Source organism: Hemitrygon akajei, chromosome 7, assembly GCF_048418815.1.
Source record: "Hemitrygon akajei chromosome 7, sHemAka1.3, whole genome shotgun sequence".
In the NCBI taxonomy this organism is placed as follows: domain Eukaryota; kingdom Metazoa; phylum Chordata; class Chondrichthyes; order Myliobatiformes; family Dasyatidae; genus Hemitrygon; species Hemitrygon akajei.
The window spans coordinates 115,323,442-115,342,485 of NC_133130.1; the positions used below are offsets into that span (position 1 = coordinate 115,323,442).

At 45.8% G+C, this 19,044-nt stretch overlaps 1 protein-coding gene across 1 annotated transcript in view; it reads right to left on the minus strand.

Moving 5' to 3' along the window:
- arfgef3 (ARFGEF family member 3) overlaps nucleotides 1–19,044 on the minus strand; it is a 443,098-nt gene that overhangs the window by 56,218 nt on the left and 367,836 nt on the right. The window contains 2 exon segments of the mRNA XM_073051808.1: nucleotides 747–844; nucleotides 5,738–5,860. Of these exon segments, the coding sequence (XP_072907909.1) occupies nucleotides 747–844; nucleotides 5,738–5,860 (221 nt within the window).

Below are 19,044 nucleotides of genomic sequence, written 5' to 3' on the forward strand. Positions count from 1 at the left end.
TGAGAAGAGACTGCAGAATTTGTGAGCAACACACACAAAATGCTGGAGGAGCTCAGCAGGCCAGGCAGCATCAATGGAAAGAAGTTCAGTCCTTCAGCAGGACCGGGAAAAAGGCTGAGGAGTGGATTGAAAAGGTAGGGGGAGGGGAGAGAGAACACGAGATGATAGGCGAAACCAGGAGGGGCAGGGCTGAAGTAAAGAGCTGGGAAGTTGATTGGTGAAAGAGATACGGGGCTGGAGAAGGGGGAGTCTGATAGGAGAGGACAGAAGTCATGGAAGAAAGTAAAAGGGGGGGGGAGCACCAGAGGGAGCTGATGGGCAGGCAAGGAGACAAGGTGATGGAGGGTAAAGGGGATGGGGAACGGTGAGGAGGGGCATTAACAGAAGTTTGAGTAATCGATGTTCATGCCATCAGCTGGAGGCCTCCCAGACGGAATGTACTGTGTTGTTCCTCCAACCCGAGTGTCGCCTCATTGTGACAGTGGGAGAGGCCGTGGATAGACATTGCGAGGAAGTACCCTATGAAAAATTTATTTGCTGGCACTGAGTGCAAGATGCAGCTTGGAAACTGCTGAATCTAGTTCCTCTCCCTACTTACCCTGAGCTTTGCCTCCGATTGTCAAACACACCACTTACAAAGCCGGCGGGAAGGAGTTCCGGGAAATGTCAGGAACGGTTACTTAAGCAAGAAAAAACCGCGATGCAGAGGGACTGGCTCCCGAGGGGATGTCTAGGTAGGCGCATACCTGCGAACACTTCCGGAGGTAATCCAGGGCGGGAAGGCATAAGTCCGAAGAACTGGATCCTGGGTAGCAATTCCCTATCTCTCTACAATCTTCACCACCTTCAAACACACAATGAAGTTAAATATAGTAATTCGCAATCTTACAAAAAAACAAGGCACTGCTTGGTCTTCGCATTTCCCCACATCTGGCCCACTTTCCTCCTCCCTGATTTAAACTGCTCTTTCGGTCTGTCGTGAGCAGTCAGAGTGCTGATAGTTTTAAGGCTAGCTTTTGCCGATGGCTCCCCAAAGCGGACCACAACTCTGTCGTGGCTCGGAGGCTTGCGTGCCTCGATGACCTGGAGAGCTACACTGGCTGGAATCAGGGCCTTGAGTGTTGTCAAGCAGGTCAGAGGGCAGAGACCAGGCCAAGAGTGGTCCACCACTCCTCCAAGTTCATGGATTCAGCTTTTAGGGCTAGCAACCCTGACAGGAAACAGCAACGAAGAATCCTTCTGCGAGGGGTGATTGATAAGTTTGTGGCCCAAGGTAGGAGGAGTCAATCTTAGAAAACCCAGCACATTTATTTTTCAGCATTGTCCCCTCCTACATGTACACACTTAGTCCAGCGGTCGTGGAGCATACGGATCCCTTCTTTGTAGAAGTCAGCGTCTTGGACCTCCAGTAGTGGTCGACAGCGTGGTGATTGATAAATTCATGGCCCAAGGCAGAAGGAGATGAGTTATACAGCTCTCGTTAAATGCACATGCAGATCAACTCTTTGAGTGATTATGCAGAAAGTTTGAAGTTAATAACTCATCTCCTTCGACCTCAGGCCACGAACTTGTCAATCACCCCTCGTATATCTGTGTGTGACGGTATGGCCAGTCAGAGATGGAGGACCTTCAATGCTAACGGCATAACAGGGAGTAAGTTGCCAATGGTTACCGAATGTGTAAGTGGCCCAGACCCCCAGTGAAACCGCTCCATTCATGGTATACTAAGGGGTGATTCACTGTGGGACTCTTTCAGGAATTCATGGGGAATCTCAGGCGGAAATACATTTTCTGCTGATGGGAGAATCTAGGACAGCAGCTCCAGACATTTATCATAGAGTCTCAGAGTACTACAGCCCAGTAAAAGGCCCTTCAGCCCAACCAATCCATGCTGTCCACAGCATTCCCTCTGTGTAAAGAGGTTACCTCGCAGATCTCTTTTAAATCTCTCCCCTCCTATCCTGTATCTGCATTCTCTGGTTTTGTCCTGAGGAAAAGATTCAAGTTTATTTATCACTTGTACATCAAAACATACAGTGAAATGTGTCATTTGTGTTAAAAACAAACACATCCGTGGGTGTGTTGGGCACAGCCCACAAGTGTAGTGCACATTCCAGCGCCAACACAGCATGCCAACAATGCTTAGTAGAACGAGAACTCCTACTCTAGAACCTGGTGCCAATTTGCCAACCCGGAGGAGGTAGGGGGTAGCGAAGGGACCCGCCTTCACCCACTCTGGTCTGCTGGCTCAACGTCTGGCTGGGCACGCAGACCTGGCCCACAGATGCCCACGTCCACTTTGCTGACCCTCAAGCATGGAGTGGAAACTTAAGACTGCGGCCTGACCTCCAACTCCCCACATCCTTGGCTCTAAACCCTAATCTGACCCTTAACTCCCCAAACCTGGCCCCCAAAGCATCCCTAAAATCTAAAGGGCAACTAGATCTGAGCCACAACCTCAATGGGCGTCACTGCCTGGCACCATGTAAGAAAAGGGAATGATATCTTATTCGTATCTCCCATGATTTTATGAACTTCTGAGGTCACCTCTCATTCTCCTGGGCATAAAGATCCAGTGTGGCCAATCTCTCCCTACAACCCAAGCCCTCCTAGTCCCGGCATCATCCTTGGAAATCTCCTCTGCAGCCAGACAACGTCTTTGCTATAACAGTGAGTACAAAACTGCAGATGCAAGATGAGAGTTTCTTGGAGATAGTACTGATCTGGCAAGCTGTTCAAAGTCCAACATTCCCTCAACTTTTTTACAGTTGCGTGGACAAACCATCGCCTTAAGCAGGAGATTTTTACATGGCCCGAAAATGGCACAACAATTTAAATGATTTTTATAATATACACACTATCAATATTTAGAATGAAAATGAAAAAACACATACTTTTGATTTTAGTAATTATTTGAAGGGTATAATGAAATATAGTACAAGGGGAATCTTTCACATTTCGCAAACTGTTTCTCATCTGTCTTTATTAAAGATCCATTATCTATTAACACTGTACAGATTAATTTTGCATCCAGATGAAAGGCACATCTTAATCCTCATTAAATCATCCAAACTTTCCACTTCTAGTCTGTTCCTGGGTTTACCTTTGATTGAATTCATAAGAGTGAATCCACATTCACAGCCACTTGAAGCTTGAAGCATTCTAACAATCTCACCAAGAATTAACAGTTTTTCAAATTCTTCGTTTCTAAGCATATAGTTCAAAACATCCGTGAACATCTTAATTGAGCCGGTCTCAACTTACTCAGAAACAGTCAATTTGAAATCATAGTATTGCTGCAATACTTTTGAGGCAACACTTCTGTCATAATTCATAATAGTTGACATAAATTTCAAAACTATGCTGGTACAATTTAAAAATCATAGTAACATTACCTAAAAGGAATTTCCAGCTGTGCAGCAACAGAGGCTATGTGCATGGGAGCGTTGCCCACACAGCTTAACGGGAACAGCGCCAAAATTTCACAAACGCCAACTGTTCACAACAGTGTGCAGAGGAAGACTAGAGACGGGCTGATCCTGTGACCTCAGGTGGTGGCTTGTTCTGGTTCTGCCCTCTTTAGAGGGCATAGCAGCTTTCTACGCCTGCTCAAGAGTCTTACGGCTTGATATATTTGGATAAGTCTCCAGTCTTGATGACTATAGGAGACTAATGCTGATGCAGAGAGGCTTCAGCAGAACGGCAAGAGATTAAACCTTATGACAAAGGAGAATAGTTTGGACATTTTTTGGACTGTTTTGGACTGAATCTGCTCCGCCATTCATCACCGCTGATCTCAACCCCGCTCTCCTGCCTTCTCCCCATAACCTTTTGACACCCTTGCAAATCACCCCCTTTTTAAAAACACTCATATACCCGGCCTCCACAGCCATCTGTGGTAATGAATTCCACAGATTCACCAACCTCTGGCTAAAGAAATCCCTCCTCAGCTCTGTTCTAAAGGGACGCCCTTGAGTTTTGGGGCTGTTCCCCTCTGATCCTTGAATCTTTACCTATAGGAAACATCCTCCCCATGTCCATTGTCCTAAACTCCAGTGAGTATGGGCCTGGAGTCATCAAATGCGCCCCATATATTAACCCTTTCATTCCTGGGATCATTCTTGTAAGCCTCCTCAGGATGGGGAACATTTTCCCACAAGAAGCAATGGATCCTAGCACGGCTGTTAGATTCTTTACTAGCTGGAGAGATGCAGCCTAGTCAAGTTGATTTCAACTAAAATGGCAAGAAGCTACGCGTTCTGATTCAGATTTATTTATCACATGTACAACAGCAGCAAATCATGCCCTAGCCTCCTTCCTTCCCACCCATGTACAGAGACAGTCCTCCAACCCCAGCACAGTGAACTCCCAGATTCTCAGACACTGGGCTTTGACTACACCCCAGCAGAAACACAGACCTTCAGACCCAGGCTTCTGCAATCTTCTGATCGACCCCAGGACTCACAGATGACAATAAACGAGGAGCCTGGATGAGAACGCCGAATACTAGGCCTTGAATGCCGGACTTGCTGATGACAGCACCAAGAGCGCTAGGCCTCGAACACCAGTCTCACTGATGAATGGACTCCGACACCACGCCTCGCATTCCTGACTTGCTGATGATGGGACCGAGAACTCTAGGCCTCAAATGGCAGACTTGCCAATGAATGGTCCTTGAACACAAGGCCTCAAACTCCAGTCTTACTGATTTGTGTACAAGGAGGTCACCGGCCCTCACGACTCCCGCTCGCATGGAACTGCAATCACGGAACACGTTAGCAACTCGCTGACCTGCTCGAGGGTTTAGCGTGAGGGGCTGAATGGCTCCTGAATGAGCGGGGTTAGCAGTGTTCTTTCTCTCCTCTTCTGTGAGCACTGCTCCCCTCTCTGGGAGGTACTCAATGCAGTGACCGCTACAGTGCGCTGAACTCTCTGCCACTGCCCAGCTCTCATCACGTGGGAAACGCCAGTAGCGTTACAGTGTTTACTTTTTAACTTGTGTCGTAAATGCACCTTACGGTAGATGACAACATTCTGGAATATATTTTAATGTTTGTTAATTTATTTGTGGCCATATTGCTTTATGCCAGCTGGCGGTGTAGTGGCATCAGTGCCGGACTTCGGAGCGAGAGGTCCTGAGTTTGAATCCAGCCGGCTCCCTTGACCACTTTCCATCCGAGCTAGCAACTCGGCCTCGTAGAAACAAGAAAGCCTGCTAAAAAAATGCCGTCACGACAGCATCCTGATGACTCCACTCGGAGTTAAAGGCTTTCTTCTTCTTCAATATTGCTTTATGTGTTGTGTGAGAGTTACGTGGACTGTGTTGTGCACCTTGGTCTGGAGGAATGCTGTTCCGCTTGGCCAGAGGTTCCCAACCTTTTTTATGCCATGGACCATTTGCATTAAGCACGGGGTCCGTGCACCCGTGTTCGGTGGAATGCCTGTGTGCGGCTGAATGACAATAAACCTGAATTTGATCAGGTCCATCGAACATTGTGTGCCGTTGATGGTCACCAAGATGGAGATGCACAGAGCACGCCCAGTCACCAGGATAAAGCAACCCCCCATGGCCATTCTTCCCTCAACGGTCCTGAGGCCAAGTACAGCACCCAAGCCTCTGACACCTCAATATGGCGGGAGTTACCGCAGCGAAGACCGAACCCCGTCGCCTGACTCAGCCCCTCACCCAACCTAGAGCATTCTCCAAGGGTCTTAACTGTATCAAATGCAAACTTACCCAAACCTTTGACAAACTTCATAAGGCACATTATGTAGTCAGTGGCTGCATTAACAAAGACTTGGATGTTATCCGTGTTGAGGAACGCTTCAAAGACGTCGAAGACTGGAGCCTGGGACTTCCCTGCAGGGAGACAAGGTGACAATCGATATTAGTTGACAGTGGATAATGTTGGTGGTAGGAGCAGATACATCAGGGATATTTAAGAAACTCTTAAATATGCACATGTATGATAGAAAAAAGGAGGGCTTTGTGGGAGGGAAAGGTTAGATTGATCAGAGAGTAGGTTAAAAGGTTAGCACAGCATTGTGGGCCAAAGGGCCTGCACTATACTGTAAAGTTCCATGTCCAATCAAGCAGCCTTCAACTCCAACAGCACACGACTATACAAGATGCAACAATGGACAATGATGCAAATGTCAACTTGGATTTACCAACGGGGGAAATGTGTCTGACAAATCCCTCAGACTTGGATTTACTGAAGGGGGAAAATGTGTCTGACAAATCCCTCAGACTTGGATTTACTGAAGGGGGAAATGTGTCTGACAAATCCCTCAGACTTGGATTTACTGAAGGGGGAAAATGTGTCTGACAAATCCCTCAGACTTGGATTTACTGAAGGGGGAAAATGTGTCCGACAAATCCCTCGGACTTGGATTTACTGAAGGGGGAAAATGTGTCCGACAAATCCCTCAGACTTGGATTTACTGAAGGGGGAAAATGTGTCCGACAAATCCCTCGGACTTGGATTTACTGAAGGGGGAAAATGTGTCTGACAAATCCCTCAGACTTGGATTTACCAACGGGGGAAAATGTGTCTGACAAAACCCTCAGACTTGGATTTACTGAAGGGGGAAAATGTGTCTGACAAATCCCTCAGACTTGGATTTACTGAAGGGGAAAATGTGTCTGACAAATCCCTCAGACTTGGATTTACTGAAGGGGAAAATGTGTCTGACAAATCCCTCAGACTTGGATTTACCAACGGGGGAAAATGTGTCTGACAAAACCCTCAGACTTGGATTTACTGAAGGGGGAAAATGTGTCTGACAAATCCCTCAGACTTGGATTTACTGAAGGGGAAAATGTGTCTGACAAACCCCTCAGACTTGGATTTACTGAAGGGGAAATGTGTCTGACAAATCCCTCAGACTTGGATTTACTGAAGGGGGGAAATGTGTCTGACAAATCCCTCAGACTTGGATTTACCAACGGGGGAAAATGTGTCCGACAAATCCCTCAGACTTGGATTTACTGAAGGGGGAAAATGTGTCCGACAAATCCCTCAGACTTGGATTTACTGAAGGGGGAAAATGTGTCCGACAAATCCCTCAGACTTGGATTTACTGAAGGGGGAAAATGTGTCCGACAAATCCCTCAGACTTGGATTTACTGAAGGGGGAAAATGTGTCCGACAAATCCCTCGGACTTGGATTTACGTGTGGTGAACTAGATATACCTGTCTGACTGCTCCTGTGGCTCCTCCCACAGACCCCTGCTGACTGCTCCTGTGGCTCCTCCCACAGACCCCTGTATAAAGGCGACTGTGGTCTGCTGCTCTCCCTCATTTTCCCAGGATGTAGTGTTGTTTGTTCTTCCAGTCAATAAAAGCCGATATCTCACTTCCTATGTCTCAGCGTGAGTTATTGATGGTGCATCATTACCAAAGGGGGAAAATGTGTCCGACAAACCCCTCAGACTTGGATTTACTGAAGGGGGAAAATGTGTCCGACAAATCCCTCAGACTTGGATTTACTGAAGGGGGAAAATGTGTCTGACAAATCCCTCAGACTTGGATTTACTGAAGGGGGAAATGTGTCTGACAAATCCCTCAGACTTGGATTTACTGAAGGGGGAAAATGTGTCTGACAAATCCCTCAGACTTGGATTTACCAATGGGGGAAAATGTGTCTGACAAACCCCTCAGACTTGGATTTACCAACGGGGGAAAATGTGTCTGACAAATCCCTCAGACTTGGATTTACTGAAGGGGGAAAATGTGTCTGACAAATCCCTCAGACTTGGATTTACCAACGGGGGAAAATGTGTCTGACAAATCCCTCAGACTTGGATTTACTGAAGGGGGAAAATGTGTCTGACAAATCCCTCAGACTTGGATTTACCAATGGGGGAAAATGTGTCTGACAAACCCCTCAGACTTGGATTTACCAACGGGGGAAAATGTGTCTGACAAATCCCTCAGACTTGGATTTACCAACGGGGGAAAATGTGTCTGACAAATCCCTCAGACTTGGGTTTACTGAAGGGGGAAAATGTGTCTGACAAATCCCTCAGACTTGGATTTACTGAAGGGGGAAAATGTGTCTGACAAACCCCTCAGACTTGGATTTACTGAAGGGGGGAAAATGTGTCTGACAAATCCCTCAGACTTGGATTTACTGAAGGGGGAAATGTGTCTGACAAATCCCTCAGACTTGGATTTACTGAAGGGGGGAAAATGTGTCTGACAAATCCCTCAGACTTGGATTTACTGAAGGGGGAAATGTGTCTGACAAATCCCTCAGACTTGGATTTACTGAAGGGGGAAAATGTGTCTGACAAATCCCTCAGACTTGGATTTACTGAAGGGGGAAAATGTGTCCGACAAATCCCTCGGACTTGGATTTACTGAAGGGGGAAAATGTGTCTGACAAATCCCTCAGACTTGGATTTACTGAAGGGGGAAAATGTGTCCGACAAATCCCTCGGACTTGGATTTACTGAAGGGGGAAAATGTGTCCGACAAATCCCTCAGACTTGGATTTACTGAAGGGGGGAAAATGTGTCTGACAAAACCCTCAGACTTGGATTTACTGAAGGGGGAAAATGTGTCTGACAAATCCCTCAGACTTGGATTTACTGAAGGGGGAAAATGTGTCCGACAAATCCCTCAGACTTGGATTTACTGAAGGGGGAAAATGTGTCCGACAAATCCCTCAGACTTGGATTTACTGAAGGGGGAAATGTGTCTGACAAATCCCTCAGACTTGGATTTACTGAAGGGGGAAAATGTGTCTGACAAATCCCTCAGACTTGGATTTACTGAAGGGGGAAATGTGTCTGACAAATCCCTCGGACTTGGATTTACGTGTGGTGAACTAGATATACCTGTCTGACTGCTCCTGTGGCTCCTCCCACAGACCCCTGTATAAAGGCGACTGTGGTCTGCTGCTCTCCCTCATTTTCCCAGGATGTAGTGTTGTTTGTTCTTCCAGTCAATAAAAGCCGATATCTCACTTCCTATGTCTCAGCGTGAGTTATTGATGGTGCATCATTACCAAAGGGGGAAAATGTGTCCGACAAACCCCTCAGACTTGGATTTACTGAAGGGGGAAAATGTGTCCGACAAATCCCTCAGACTTGGATTTACTGAAGGGGGAAAATGTGTCTGCCAAATCCCTCAGACTTGGATTTACTGAAGGGGGAAAATGTGTCTGACAAATCCCTCAGACTTGGATTTACTGAAGGGGGAAAATGTGTCTGACAAATCCCTCAGACTTGGATTTACCAATGGGGGAAAATGTGTCTGACAAACCCCTCAGACTTGGATTTACCAACGGGGGAAAATGTGTCTGACAAATCCCTCAGACTTGGATTTACCAACGGGGGAAAATGTGTCTGACAAATCCCTCAGACTTGGGTTTACTGAAGGGGGAAAATGTGTCTGACAAATCCCTCAGACTTGGATTTACTGAAGGGGGAAAATGTGTCTGACAAACCCCTCAGACTTGGGTTTACTGAAGGGGGAAAATGTGTCTGACAAACCCCTCAGACTTGGATTTACTGAAGGGGGAAAATGTGTCTGACAAACCCCTCAGACTTGGATTTACTGAAGGGGAAAATGTGTCTGACAAACCCCTCAGACTTGGATTTACTGAAGGGGGAAAATGTGTCTGACAAATCCCTCAGACTTGGATTTACTGAAGGGGGAAATGTGTCTGACAAATCCCTCAGACTTGGATTTACTGAAGGGGAAAATGTGTCTGACAAATCCCTCAGACTTGGATTTTCCAACGGGGGAAATGTGTCTGACAAACCCCTCAGACTTGGATTTACTGAAGGGGGAAATGTGTCTGACAAATCCCTCAGACTTGGATTTACTGAAGGGGGAAAATGTGTCCGACAAATCCCTCAGACTTGGATTTACTGAAGGGGGAAAATGTGTCTGACAAATCCCTCAGACTTGGATTTACTGAAGGGGGAAAATGTGTCTGACAAACCCCTCAGACTTGGATTTACTGAAGGGGGAAATGTGTCTGACAAATCCCTCAGACTTGGATTTACCAACGGGGGAAAATGTGTCTGACAAACCCCTCAGACTTGGATTTACTGAAGGGGGAAAATGTGTCTGACAAATCCCTCAGACTTGGATTTACTGAAGGAGGAAAATGTGTCTGACAAATCCCTCAGACTTGGATTTACTGAAGGGGGAAAATGTGTCTGACAAACCCCTCAGACTTGGATTTACTGAAGGGGGAAATGTGTCTGACAAATCCCTCAGACTTGGATTTACTGAAGGGGGGAAATGTGTCTGACAAGTCCCTCAGACTTGGATTTACTGAAGGAGGAAAATGTGTCTGACAAATCCCTCAGACTTGGATTTACTGAAGGGGGAAAATGTGTCTGACAAACCCCTCAGACTTGGATTTACTGAAGGGGGAAAATGTGTCTGACAAATCCCTCAGACTTGGATTTACTGAAGGAGGAAAATGTGTCTGACAAATCCCTCAGACTTGGATTTAATGAAGGGGGAAAATGTGTCTGACAAATCCCTCAGACTTGGATTTACCAACGGGGGAAATGTGTCTGACAAATCCCTCAGACTTGGATTTACCAACGGGGGAAATGTGTCTGACAAATCCCTCAGACTTGGATTTACTGAAGGGGGAAAATGTGTCTGACAAACCCCTCAGACTTGGATTTACTGAAGGGGAAAATGTGTCTGACAAATCCCTCAGACTTGGATTTACCGAAGGGGAAAATGTGTCTGACAAATCCCTCAGACTTGGATTTACCAACGGGGGAAAATGTGTCTGACAAATCCCTCAGACTTGGATTTACTGAAGGGGGAAAATGTGTCTGACAAATCCCTCAGACTTGGATTTATTGAAGGGGAAAAATGTGTCTGACAAATCCCTCAGACTTGGATTTACTGAAGGGGGAAAATGTGTCTGACAAATCCCTCAGACTTGGATTTATTGAAGGGGAAAAATGTGTCTGACAAATCCCTCAGACTTGGATTTACTGAAGGGGGAAAATGTGTCTGACAAACCCCTCAGACTTGGATTTATTGAAGGGGAAAAATGTGTCTGACAAATCCCTCAGACTTGGATTTACCAACGGGGGAAATGTGTCTGACAAACCCCTCAGACTTGGATTTACCAACGGGGAAAATGTGTCTGACAAATCCCTCAGACTTGGATTTACTGAAGGGGGAAAATGTGTCTGACAAATCCCTCAGACTTGGATTTACTGAAGGGGGAAATGTGTCTGACAAATCCCTCAGACTTGGATTTACTGAAGGGGGAAATGTGTCTGACAAATCCCTCAGACTTGGATTTACTGAAGGGGGAAAATGTGTCTGACAAATCCCTCAGACTTGGATTTACTGAAGGGGGAAATGTGTCTGACAAATCCCTCAGACTTGGATTTACTGAAGGGGGAAATGTGTCCGACAAATCCCTCAGACTTGGAGTTACCAACGGGGGAAAATGTGTCTGACAAATCCCTCAGACTTGGATTTACTGAAGGGGGAAAATGTGTCTGACAAATCCCTCAGACTTGGATTTACTGAAGGGGGAAAATGTGTCTGACAAACCCCTCAGACTTGGATTTGCCAACGGGGGAAAATGTGTCTGACAAATCCCTCAGACTTGGATTTACTGAAGGGGGAAAATGTGTCTGACAAATCCCTCAGACTTGGATTTACTGAAGGGGAAAATGTGTCTGACAAATCCCTCAGACTTGGATTTACTGAAGGGGGAAAATGTGTCCGACAAATCCCTCGGACTTGGATTTACCTGTGGTGAACTAGATATACCTGTCTGACTGCTCCTGTGGCTCCTCCCACAGACCCCTGCTGACTGCTCCTGTGGCTCCTCCCACAGACCCCTGTATAAAGGCGACTGTGGTCTGCTGCTCTCCCTCATTTTCCCAGGATGTAGTGTTGTTTGTTCTTCCAGTCAATAAAAGCCGATATCTCACTTCCTATGTCTCAGCGTGAGTTATTGATGGTGCATCATTACCAAAGGGGGAAAATGTGTCCGACAAACCCCTCAGACTTGGGTTTACTGAAGGGGGAAAATGTGTCTGACAAATCCCTCAGACTTGGATTTACTGAAGGGGGAAAATGTGTCTGACAAACCCCTCAGACTTGGATTTACTGAAGGGGAAAATGTGTCTGACAAACCCCTCAGACTTGGATTTACTGAAGGGGGAAAATGTGTCTGACAAATCCCTCAGACTTGGATTTACTGAAGGGGGAAATGTGTCTGACAAATCCCTCAGACTTGGATTTACTGAAGGGGAAAATGTGTCTGACAAATCCCTCAGACTTGGATTTTCCAACGGGGGAAATGTGTCTGACAAACCCCTCAGACTTGGATTTACTGAAGGGGGAAATGTGTCTGACAAATCCCTCAGACTTGGATTTACTGAAGGGGGAAAATGTGTCTGACAAACCCCTCAGACTTGGATTTACTGAAGGGGGAAAATGTGTCTGACAAATCCCTCAGACTTGGATTTACTGAAGGGGGAAAATGTGTCTGACAAATCCCTCAGACTTGGATTTACTGAAGGGGGAAAATGTGTCTGACAAACCCCTCAGACTTGGATTTACTGAAGGGGGAAATGTGTCTGACAAATCCCTCAGACTTGGATTTACCAACGGGGGAAAATGTGTCTGACAAACCCCTCAGACTTGGATTTACTGAAGGGGGAAAATGTGTCTGACAAATCCCTCAGACTTGGATTTACTGAAGGGGGAAAATGTGTCTGACAAACCCCTCAGACTTGGATTTGCCAACGGGGGAAAATGTGTCTGACAAATCCCTCAGACTTGGATTTACCAAAGGGGGAAAATGTGTCTGACAAACCCCTCAGACTTGGATTTACTGAAGGGGGAAATGTGTCTGACAAATCCCTCAGACTTGGATTTACTGAAGGGGGGAAATGTGTCTGACAAGTCCCTCAGACTTGGATTTACTGAAGGAGGAAAATGTGTCTGACAAATCCCTCAGTCATGGATTTACTGAAGGGGGAAAATGTGTCTGACAAACCCCTCAGACTTGGATTTACTGAAGGGGGAAAATGTGTCTGACAAATCCCTCAGACTTGGATTTACTGAAGGGGGAAAATGTGTCCGACAAATCCCTCAGACTTGGATTTACTGAAGGAGGAAAATGTGTCTGACAAATCCCTCAGTCATGGATTTACTGAAGGGGGAAAATGTGTCTGACAAACCCCTCAGACTTGGATTTACTGAAGGGGGAAAATGTGTCTGACAAATCCCTCAGACTTGGATTTACTGAAGGAGGAAAATGTGTCTGACAAATCCCTCAGTCATGGATTTACTGAAGGGGGAAAATGTGTCTGACAAACCCCTCAGACTTGGATTTACTGAAGGGGGAAAATGTGTCTGACAAACCCCTCAGACTTGGATTTACTGAAGGAGGAAAATGTGTCTGACAAACCCCTCAGACTTGGATTTATTGAAGGGGGAAAATGTGTCTGACAAACCCCTCAGACTTTGATTTACTGAAGGAGGAAAATGTGTCTGACAAATCCCTCAGTCATGGATTTACTGAAGGGGGAAAATGTGTCTGACAAACCCCTCAGACTTGGATTTACTGAAGGGGGAAAATGTGTCTGACAAATCCCTCAGACTTGGATTTACTGAAGGAGGAAAATGTGTCTGACAAATCCCTCAGTCATGGATTTACTGAAGGGGGAAAATGTGTCTGACAAACCCCTCAGACTTGGATTTACTGAAGGGGGAAAATGTGTCTGACAAACCCCTCAGACTTGGATTTACTGAAGGAGGAAAATGTGTCTGACAAACCCCTCAGACTTGGATTTATTGAAGGGGGAAAATGTGTCTGACAAATCCCTCAGACTTGGATTTACCAACGGGGGAAATGTGTCTGACAAATCCCTCAGACTTGGATTTACCGAAGGGGAAAATGTGTCTGACAAATCCCTCAGACTTGGATTTACTGAAGGGGGAAAATGTGTCTGACAAATCCCTCAGACTTGGATTTACTGAAGGGGGAAAATGTGTCTGACAAATCCCTCAGACTTGGATTTATTGAAGGGGAAAAATGTGTCTGACAAATCCCTCAGACTTGGATTTACTGAAGGGGGAAAATGTGTCTGACAAATCCCTCAGACTTGGATTTATTGAAGGGGAAAAATGTGTCTGACAAATCCCTCAGACTTGGATTTACTGAAGGGGGAAAATGTGTCTGACAAACCCCTCAGACTTGGATTTATTGAAGGGGAAAAATGTGTCTGACAAATCCCTCAGACTTGGATTTACCAACGGGGGAAATGTGTCTGACAAATCCCTCAGACTTGGATTTACTGAAGGGGGAAAATGTGTCTGACAAATCCCTCAGACTTGGATTTACTGAAGGGGGAAATGTGTCTGACAAATCCCTCAGACTTGGATTTACTGAAGGGGGAAATGTGTCTGACAAATCCCTCAGACTTGGATTTACTGAAGGGGGAAAATGTGTCTGACAAACCCCTCAGACTTGGATTTACTGAAGGGGGAAATGTGTCTGACAAATCCCTCAGACTTGGATTTACTGAAGGGGGGAAATGTGTCTGACAAGTCCCTCAGACTTGGATTTACTGAAGGAGGAAAATGTGTCTGACAAATCCCTCAGACTTGGATTTACTGAAGGGGGAAAATGTGTCTGACAAACCCCTCAGACTTGGATTTACTGAAGGGGGAAAATGTGTCTGACAAATCCCTCAGACTTGGATTTACTGAAGGAGGAAAATGTGTCTGACAAATCCCTCAGACTTGGATTTAATGAAGGGGGAAAATGTGTCTGACAAATCCCTCAGACTTGGATTTACCAACGGGGGAAATGTGTCTGACAAATCCCTCAGACTTGGATTTACCGAAGGGGAAAATGTGTCTGACAAATCCCTCAGACTTGGATTTACCAACGGGGGAAAATGTGTCTGACAAATCCCTCAGACTTGGATTTACTGAAGGGGGAAAATGTGTCTGACAAATCCCTCAGACTTGGATTTATTGAAGGGGAAAAATGTGTCTGACAAATCCCTCAGACTTGGATTTACTGAAGGGGGAAAATGTGTCTGACAAATCCCTCAGACTTGGATTTATTGAAGGGGAAAAATGTGTCTGACAAATCCCTCAGACTTGGATTTACTGAAGGGGGAAAATGTGTCTGACAAACCCCTCAGACTTGGATTTATTGAAGGGGAAAAATGTGTCTGACAAATCCCTCAGACTTGGATTTACCAACGGGGGAAATGTGTCTGACAAATCCCTCAGACTTGGATTTACTGAAGGGGGAAAATGTGTCTGACAAATCCCTCAGACTTGGATTTACTGAAGGGGGAAATGTGTCTGACAAATCCCTCAGACTTGGATTTACTGAAGGGGGAAATGTGTCTGACAAATCCCTCAGACTTGGATTTACTGAAGGGGGAAAATGTGTCTGACAAATCCCTCAGACTTGGATTTACTGAAGGGGGAAATGTGTCTGACAAATCCCTCAGACTTGGATTTACTGAAGGGGGAAATGTGTCCGACAAATCCCTCAGACTTGGAGTTACCAACGGGGGAAAATGTGTCTGACAAATCCCTCAGACTTGGATTTACTGAAGGGGGAAAATGTGTCTGACAAATCCCTCAGACTTGGATTTACTGAAGGGGGAAAATGTGTCTGACAAACCCCTCAGACTTGGATTTGCCAACGGGGGAAAATGTGTCTGACAAATCCCTCAGACTTGGATTTACTGAAGGGGGAAAATGTGTCTGACAAATCCCTCAGACTTGGATTTACTGAAGGGGAAAATGTGTCTGACAAATCCCTCAGACTTGGATTTACTGAAGGGGGAAAATGTGTCCGACAAATCCCTCGGACTTGGATTTACCTGTGGTGAACTAGATATACCTGTCTGACTGCTCCTGTGGCTCCTCCCACAGACCCCTGCTGACTGCTCCTGTGGCTCCTCCCACAGACCCCTGTATAAAGGCGACTGTGGTCTGCTGCTCTCCCTCATTTTCCCAGGATGTAGTGTTGTTTGTTCTTCCAGTCAATAAAAGCCGATATCTCACTTCCTATGTCTCAGCGTGAGTTATTGATGGTGCATCATTACCAAAGGGGGAAAATGTGTCCGACAAACCCCTCAGACTTGGGTTTACTGAAGGGGGAAAATGTGTCTGACAAATCCCTCAGACTTGGATTTACTGCAGGGGGAAAATGTGTCTGACAAATCCCTCAGACTTGGATTTACTGAAGGGGGAAAATGTGTCTGACAAACCCCTCAGACTTGGATTTACTGAAGGGGGAAAATGTGTCTGACAAATCCCTCAGACTTGGATTTACTGAAGGGGGAAATGTGTCTGACAAATCCCTCAGACTTGGATTTACTGAAGGGGAAAATGTGTCTGACAAATCCCTCAGACTTGGATTTTCCAACGGGGGAAATGTGTCTGACAAACCCCTCAGACTTGGATTTACTGAAGGGGGAAATGTGTCTGACAAATCCCTCAGACTTGGATTTACTGAAGGGGGAAAATGTGTCTGACAAACCCCTCAGACTTGGATTTACTGAAGGGGGAAAATGTGTCTGACAAATCCCTCAGACTTGGATTTACTGAAGGGGGAAAATGTGTCTGACAAATCCCTCAGACTTGGATTTACTGAAGGGGGAAAATGTGTCTGACAAACCCCTCAGACTTGGATTTACTGAAGGGGGAAATGTGTCTGACAAATCCTCAGACTTGGATTTACCAACGGGGGAAAATGTGTCTGACAAACCCCTCAGACTTGGATTTACTGAAGGGGGAAAATGTGTCTGACAAATCCCTCAGACTTGGATTTACTGAAGGGGGAAAATGTGTCTGACAAACCCCTCAGACTTGGATTTGCCATCGGGGGAAAATGTGTCTGACAAATCCCTCAGACTTGGATTTACCAAAGGGGGAAAATGTGTCTGACAAACCCCTCAGACTTGGATTTACTGAAGGGGGAAATGTGTCTGACAAATCCCTCAGACTTGGATTTACTGAAGGGGGGAAATGTGTCTGACAAGTCCCTCAGACTTGGATTTACTGAAGGAGGAAAATGTGTCTGACAAATCCCTCAGTCATGGATTTACTGAAGGGGGAAATGTGTCTGACAAACCCCTCAGACTTGGATTTACTGAAGGGGGAAATGTGTCTGACAAATCCCTCAGACTTGGATTTACTGAAGGGGGAAAATGTGTCCGACAAATCCCTCAGACTTGGATTTACTGAAGGAGGAAAAATGTGTCTGACAAATCCCTCAGTCATGGATTTACTGAAGGGGGAAAATGTGTCTGACAAACCCCTCAGACTTGGATTTACTGAAGGGGGAAAATGTGTCTGACAAATCCCTCAGACTTGGATTTACTGAAGGAGGAAAATGTGTCTGACAAATCCCTCAGACTTGGATTTACCAACGGGGGAAAATGTGTCTGACAAATCCCTCAGACTTGGATTTACCAACGGGGGAAATGTGTCTGACAAATCCCTCAGACTTGGATTTACCGAAGGGGAAAATGTGTCTGACAAATCCCTCAGACTTGGATTTACTGAAGGGGGAAAATGTGTCTGACAAATCCCTCAGACTTGGGATTTACTGAAGGGGGAAAATGTGTCTGACAAATCCTCAGACTTGGATTTATTGAAGGGGAAAAATGTGTCTGACAAATCCCTCAGACTTGGATTTACTGAAGGGGGAAAATGTGTCTGACAAACCCCTCAGACTTGGATTTATTGAAGGGGAAAAATGTGTCTGACAAATCCCTCAGACTTGGATTTTACCAACGGGGGAAATGTGTCTGACAATCCCTCAGACTTGGATTTACTGAAGGGGGAAAATGTGTCTGACAATCCCTCAGACTTGGATTTACTGAAGGGGGAAATGTGTCTGACAAATCCCTCAGACTTGGATTTACTGAAGGGGGAAATGTGTCTGACAAATCCCTCAGACTTGGATTTACTGAAGGGGGAAAATGTGTCTGACAAATCCCTCAGACTTGGATTTACTGAAGGGGAAATGTGTCTGACAAATCCCTCAGACTTGGATTTACTGAAGGGGGAAATGTGTCCGACAAATCCCTCAGACTTGGAGTTACCAACGGGGGAAAATGTGTCTGACAAATCCCTCAGACTTGGATTTACTGAAGGGGGAAAATGTGTCTGACAAACCCCTCAGACTTGGATTTACTGAAGGGGGAAAATGTGTCTGACAAATCCCTCAGACTTGGATTTACTGAAGGGGGAAATGTGTCTGACAAATCCCTCAGACTTGGATTTACTGAAGGGGGAAAATGTGTCTGACAAATCCCTCAGACTTGGATTTACTGAAGGGGGAAAATGTGTCCGACAAATCCCTCGGACTTGGATTTACCTGTGGTGAACTAGATTATACCTGTCTGACTGCTCCTGTGGCTCCTCCCACAGACCCCTGCTGACTGCTCCTGTGGCTCCTCCCACAGACCCCTGTATAAAGGCGACTGTGGTCTGCTGCTCTCCCTCATTTTCCCAGGATGTAGTGTTGTTTGTTCTTCCAAGTCAATAAAAGCCGATATCTCACTTCCTATGTCTCAGCGTGAGTTATTGATGGTGCATCATTACCAAAGGGGGAAAATGTGTCCGACAAACCCCTCAGACTTGGATTTACTGAAGGGGGAAAATGTGTCTGACAAACCCCTCAGACTTGGATTTATTGAAGGAGGAAAATGTGTCTGACAAATCCCTCAGACTTGGATTTACTGAAGGGGGAAAATGTGTCTGACAAACCCCTCAGACTTGGATTTACTGAAGGGGAAAATGTGTCTGACAAACCCCTCAGACTTGGATTTACTGAAGGAGGAAAATGTGTCTGACAAACCCCTCAGACTTGGATTTATTGAAGGAGGAAAATGTGTCTGACAAATCCCTCAGACTTGGATTTACTGAAGGGGGAAAATGTGTCTGACAAACCCCTCAGACTTGGATTTATTGAAGGAGGAAAATGTGTCTGACAAATCCCTCAGACTTGGATTTACTGAAGGGGGAAAATGTGTCTGACAAA